This window comes from Calonectris borealis, chromosome Z (assembly GCF_964195595.1).
Source record: "Calonectris borealis chromosome Z, bCalBor7.hap1.2, whole genome shotgun sequence".
In the NCBI taxonomy this organism is placed as follows: Eukaryota; Metazoa; Chordata; class Aves; order Procellariiformes; family Procellariidae; genus Calonectris; species Calonectris borealis.
Window position 1 is genome coordinate 20,385,183 of NC_134352.1, and position 6,000 is coordinate 20,391,182.

At 38.4% G+C, this 6,000-nt stretch overlaps 1 protein-coding gene across 1 annotated transcript in view; it reads left to right on the forward strand.

Moving 5' to 3' along the window:
* PRDM6 (PR/SET domain 6) overlaps nt 1-5,447 on the forward strand; it is a 76,164-nt gene extending 70,717 nt beyond the window's left edge. The window contains exon 7 of the mRNA XM_075136517.1: nt 3,459-5,447. Coding sequence (XP_074992618.1) covers nt 3,459-3,573 — 115 coding nt within the window. The 3' untranslated portion in view covers nt 3,574-5,447. The remainder of the gene's footprint in view (nt 1-3,458) is intronic.
* Nucleotides 5,448-6,000: the final 553 nt, after the last annotated feature.

The window sequence follows — 6,000 nt, forward strand, 5'->3', positions numbered from 1 at the left end:
CCAATGCTGTCTATAATCCTCAATGTCAATGTTTTGAAAACACTGTGAAGCAAACAAGCAGACCAGTGACAATGAGGGCTATCTAAACAAACTCAGAAAACCCAGTACCTTAGACATATCCAAAAACCATTGACGTTCATGTTGTTTGTGATTTTAAGAACCATTTTGATTACCACCCCCACCCAAGCAAATCACACAGGGAAACCTTGTGGTAGAATGAAGCCTTGCGTGTGATGAGGTTGAACGTTGTAGTACAACATTGTTCCTTACAATTAAAATAAAGGCGCACACACATTGTAAAAAAAGATAACATGGATCCAATTTTCACTGATGACATCCAATTGTGTGAGGACTTTTAAATGGCTTCTGTAGATCTACATTGTGTCAATGTTGTTTAAATTACTCTCAAATGCCATCAGATGGCTTAAGTGGAAATTAAATGGTCTCTCAGTTAAAATGTATCTACGCTTGAGGCTTAACCAAAAATTTGGTGTACGTCTAATAGCCAGGCTTGGGCTCAGCCCCATGCATACTTTGTGAGTGGTCGCAGGAGAGGTGGACTCTTTTTCCTTGCTGACTGTTTTGGCTACTATTCAACCTTCCAACACAACATTAAACATGTGTGGCTTGTAGCATAGAAACATGTACACAAAACCGTGCACACACATGCTCACCAGTCTCATAGACACAGGTCATTGCAGTGGTTATTCTGCTATTACAGCTAGGAGAGGATGGTTGATAGAGGGAAAGAGTACATCATAATTCAAAAGAAAATGTATTCCTGCTTTTCCTCCCATTCCAACCTGCCGTGAGATAGCTATGCTGACTGCTGTGACACTATTATCTTCACCTTTCCTATCAGTTTGTATCCAGCAATAACTTCTCTGGACCACATTGAAAGGAGGAGTCAGGGGCCTAATACAGGTCCTTGCCTGTAAGTCAGGTACTTATATATCCAAAACTATAGTTCTGAAAACACCCTTTGCAAGTGCTTAGAAAAAAACCCTAGGCACCTTGGGTATACTATCTGAAGGTAACCCAGGTACATGAGAAAGCCAGGTGAATTAGATGCTTCGCCAAAGGCTTTATTCCGACTTTTGTCCAAGGGCTGTATAGCGCAGACAGCACAGCCTGACCAGCAGCAACAGTTGGCACCCGCATCCCTCCTGCCCAGAGGGCAGATGCTTGTAGCAAGAGATTTATTCTTTCTGGTCTCTCTTTAGCATCCTTCTTTTCTGTGTCTGTATGGAAGTGTCCCAGAACAGCCTGTAGCTAGGAAGTTAGAGCACTCTCATGGCAGAAGCAGCTTGTGGATAAAGGATGGGAACTTGCATTTTAAAGGAATACAGTGAGCCTTGCTCTATGCTTTCAAGAGCAATGCAAGGTGCTGAGTGAATGAGGTGCCCAGCTCTAGCCTCCCAGGCAAGCTCCAGAAAGGGTGAGGAGGTCTGCCACAGCTTCATGACCAGTGGTTTTAATGAGTAACTCTGTCTTTTGATCACCTTATAGTCTTTCTCTGATTCACATGTGGCCCCTAGGCATCCTGATATAGTATATTTCATTTATTTGGCCAGGCACTTAGAAGTCAGGTGTTGCCACACCTGATTTTGTAGGTTATTTTACAACTGTACGGCTTAGAGCTTGGTTAGGCAAGGATCCAAGCCTCCTGTTCCTCAGCAAGCAAAGCGCTTGTCTTTGTAGACATCAAAATAACAAAACTATCAAGTTCAAGTAGATGGCAATATCTCATACAGACTAAGTTAACCCCCCAGCCTTAAAATTGATTCTAATGCCTCTGTGATAGATATATATATATGTATATAAAAATAATACAATAATTTGCAAGTTTGTCAGGCAATGAAAGGTAGTATATTTTGACACACTAATCCAGTAACTAATCAGTTTTCTAATAAACAATCAGCTGTACACTAATGTGTCATCAGCACTTCAGGAGCTCTGGAGAGTGGATGATCTGCACATAGACGTTAATGAATACCCCAAAAATCATTAAGTAATCAATACTTCTGAGTTATTTTCATTGAGCTGATAGGTCTGATACATTAAAGCTGACATTTTACATTTGTCAAGATCACAGTGCAGTTTTTAACAGTGGAACAGGCTGCTAAAAATATTCCATGAAAGACAATCAAAGAAACACAACTTAAAAGTGTTGACATTTTAGATTGGTACAGTAGCTTGGATGAATGACTCTGTAATGTCTGTGCTAAATGTTCCTGAAGCAGAACCTTCTTACTAAAAATTACTAATGTGAAGAACATTCCACAATTATGCATATGTGTAAATATCTTTATGTGTAAATATCTTTCTTTTCTCTTTTTTTTTTTTTTTGTAAGCAGCTAGATCAGTGACAGTTCATTTTCTATCATTCACATCAGCGAAGAGAGAAAGATGAATATGAATTAGCTGAGCCTTTTGTTTTCCTTACTTCTCCTTTGAAGGTGAAGAATTCATCGTAGTGATGCTTTTATGGTAATCTTCTCTGAAGATAAAACATCACACAGCACCATTAAATCAAAAGTGGCTTTTGGAGCAAGCGCCATACAAGAAGAATCTGCTCATCCGTATTTGCAACTCATCAGACACCCCTACCTAGTGTTCAGAATGTAAATTAAGAGGGCAGTATTTGGGAGATTAAAAACAATAGATTCTCTTTCAGAGCAGGGATAGGGGATTCATTCCAAGGTAGCAATAACCCCCATCCTATCCCCTCCAAAATTCAATGGCTTTGTTCATTTCTTCACATGTTATTTCTGTTGCAGATTTTGGTTGTCTAAAGAGAGGACAGGGTAGAAAGAGAGACGACACAAAAGACAGTGAAGCAAACGCTGGTGACTGTTATGAGTTCTTGCTCAACCCACAGATTTCTCAAATAGTGTGAATGTTTTCAGATCATTAAGTAAGCACTAATTCTATGTGCCTATTTAAAATTAACCTCACTGCATAGTCAGATCAGATAAATAAAGAGTTTTCTCTTGTTCTAGTACTGAACGATTATTGCTTTGTGATTTCTCTTCCTCCAATAGGCAATTGTGGGTTTTAAATTAGCAGAAGGTGAAATTCTATTTGTCATCAATTTCTCCTCGGGGTTACAGAGCAGAAAACTGCAGACAAGCTGCTTCTTTGATGGCTCACTCCTAAAAATCTCTTTTTGTTCTTTATCTATTTGAACTGACAGTGATCAGAGCTACAGCAGGACAGGCCTCTCTGGAGAAATCACCTTCCCCCTGTCTATTGACAGATTCCTCTGTTCTGAATCAGACAGGCCTTGTCCCATCATAGGCATCAAGGCCTTGGAAGTAGCCACCAATTAAACCTCTTGAGCCAGTAAAATCTGAAGCCACTTTTGAGTGTCTGTTCTGATTAGGCAGGATGAGACAAAGCCCGTCACCCCCCCAGAGCAGCTCCCTGGTCTCAATTTTCTCTCTTGCCTTCACCAGGTGCGAGAGGTGTGAGAGGAGCTTCACACAAGCCACCCAGCTGAGTCGACACCAGAGGATGCCCAATGAGTGCAAGCCAATAACAGAGAGCACAGAATCAATTGAAGTGGATTAACTGATTGACTGGTTGGAATTAAACTGCAAGGAAAGTCATGATTAAATGTCACGGACACTTAAGCAAAACCAAAGATTTCCTCTGAGCAACTTTCAATCAGTCCCAGAAAACCAAAAGCAGTAATAAAATAAGTAAGATGTTAAGAGATATTGATCCTGGCGTGGAAGTGAGACCAGGAAAGAGATTATTTATTTATGACTAGGGATGAGTCTTATTTCAATTGACAAGTTACTTGGGACTGTTAACATTTCAAGTCCCGCCGTGTATTGCTTTAATTCTAAAAGCCTTTATAATTGTTATTTAATGCCAAAGTGAGGAATCTCAAGGGTTCTTCTGCCCGTAGTTATGACTGAGAATGCACATGGACTTGTTTATTGTTGCACCTTTTTTTGTAGCATGACTCAAAGGACCCAGATGTAATCCGTACATTTGGCCGGGCTGGGCTGAGTTGATCTTGACATGGTTATAACAGAAATTGCTGTGTGGGATGGGAGGTGATCAAGAGCTATATCTGGGTCAGTGTCAGCCTCCTCAGACCAAAGGGCATTTAATTTCCATAGTCTCATGCCTCACACTGTGTGCACTTTTTCATGCAAGTAGTTTAATTCAACAGCATTGCGTTGGCATACATATTCTGGGGGGAAAAAAAAAGGGAAAAAAAAAAGAAAAAAAAAAGGAATGTTGTATATCTGCAAATATACATTATATAAAAAAGCCAGTAGGAAAACTATGTTAAACTAATAAAGCTTTCAAGTTCAGTCTAATAGCTGTGAAAGACAGTAGAAAGTATTTTAAACGTTTAAGATTCCAGTCTATGTGTAAATCGTATTATGAGGAGCAAAAAACCAAGGTGATGTTTTTTGTTTGGGTGATTGATTTAATGGCTTGCTGATTTCTAGGAAAACTGATCAGAAATCCAAGCTGTAGTCCATTGATATTTTTACTCTGTTGGTTTCAATCAAATTGAAAATGCTCCTGCATTAGTTGAAACTTCCACCATGCTTGGGCCGAGCTTCAAAACAAAAGCTAAATCTGAACTCAGATACTTTGTAAATGCCTTGGAGGCTTCATAGTATTCACTTCATGGAAATCTGCCTGGTACAGTCGTGAATGAAAGGAAGCCAACATATTCCCAACATCAATGTAAAAAGCTCAGATGTCATTACATTGGTTCCATTTAGCAATTTCCATATTGGCTTTTTTCAAGCTTTTTTCCTTGATGTATTTCAGATTTCATGATTTTGTCTAATCAAAGAATGGTTTTCACTTTTAGAGACCAGCAGTGTTTGTTTATATATTGATTGTCTCAATGCTAGAGCTGTAGTTTGATAAAAATGTAAAAAAAAACAAAAAAAAACCAAAAAAACAACAACAAAAAAGAAACAACCAACAACAACAAGAAGCAAAACCTAAAGAGTTCTGAGGTCATGCTATATCATAAGGTAAAACTGCAAAATAAATTTGTGGAGTTTATGGGGATTAAAACAGATTCTTTCAGTTTTGCACCAAAACTGAAGTGCTGGGTGGCTCGTAAGGGCTCAGTTGATTATATTAAATATTTTAAAAACATTTATGGGGATGATTTTAAATATGTAGAGAATTAAGTATCCAATTCTGTAAAGGGCTAGACAGAATCAGCTACAAATTTAATAACAGGTTCAGACCATTTATGAATTCTGCAGAGAGCTCAAGCAGAAAAAGAATATACAGTAAAATTCAAATACATTTAAAAGGAATTTAAAAGCTGAGACATCCTTACTTTAGGATGTTTGTTTATTATATTGCAGAAACTACACTGCAGAATCTGGAGTTTCCAAAGGAAATTTGCAGGGAATTAATTCAGGAGTTACTGTATTTGTGTTTGGCCATTAAAAATGTAAAACATAAAAATGTAAAAAAAGATTTTGTTATCATTTTTCGAGCAAGTACCAGATTATCTTATAAAGAGGCTTCGGCCCTGTGAGTTTTTCAGCTTTGTTTCTCAGTGCAGAGATATGGGGAGTGAACAATTCTGTCGTCACTTGCCTGATTTTATCCTCCAAGCTATGAGAGATTCTTAGCTACTATATAAATGTGTTTGTTTGTTTGTTTGTTTGTTTGTTTTTTAGGTACAAAGAAGCATGGGAAGCTGGGTAGGAAGAATTGTAAAGGTGACTATTTGAACACTGTTTTGTTCCTAGCAAGGCTGATCAAACAGAAAAAAACAAAATCTGATCCTAAACCTTTCAGACCCTCATGCCTGGTAGTTCACACGTTCCCTTGTTTAAGAGACTTATGTAAAGTAACATCTTGGTGGGGCACCAGCTTTTAGTTAACATTTGAAGAGCAGCTGTAGATCATTTCTGCAAGCAAATAGATATTCTCACCACAAAAAAACCCAAACCAAACCATACCAAACCAAACCAACCCCGAAATTTATAAATAGAG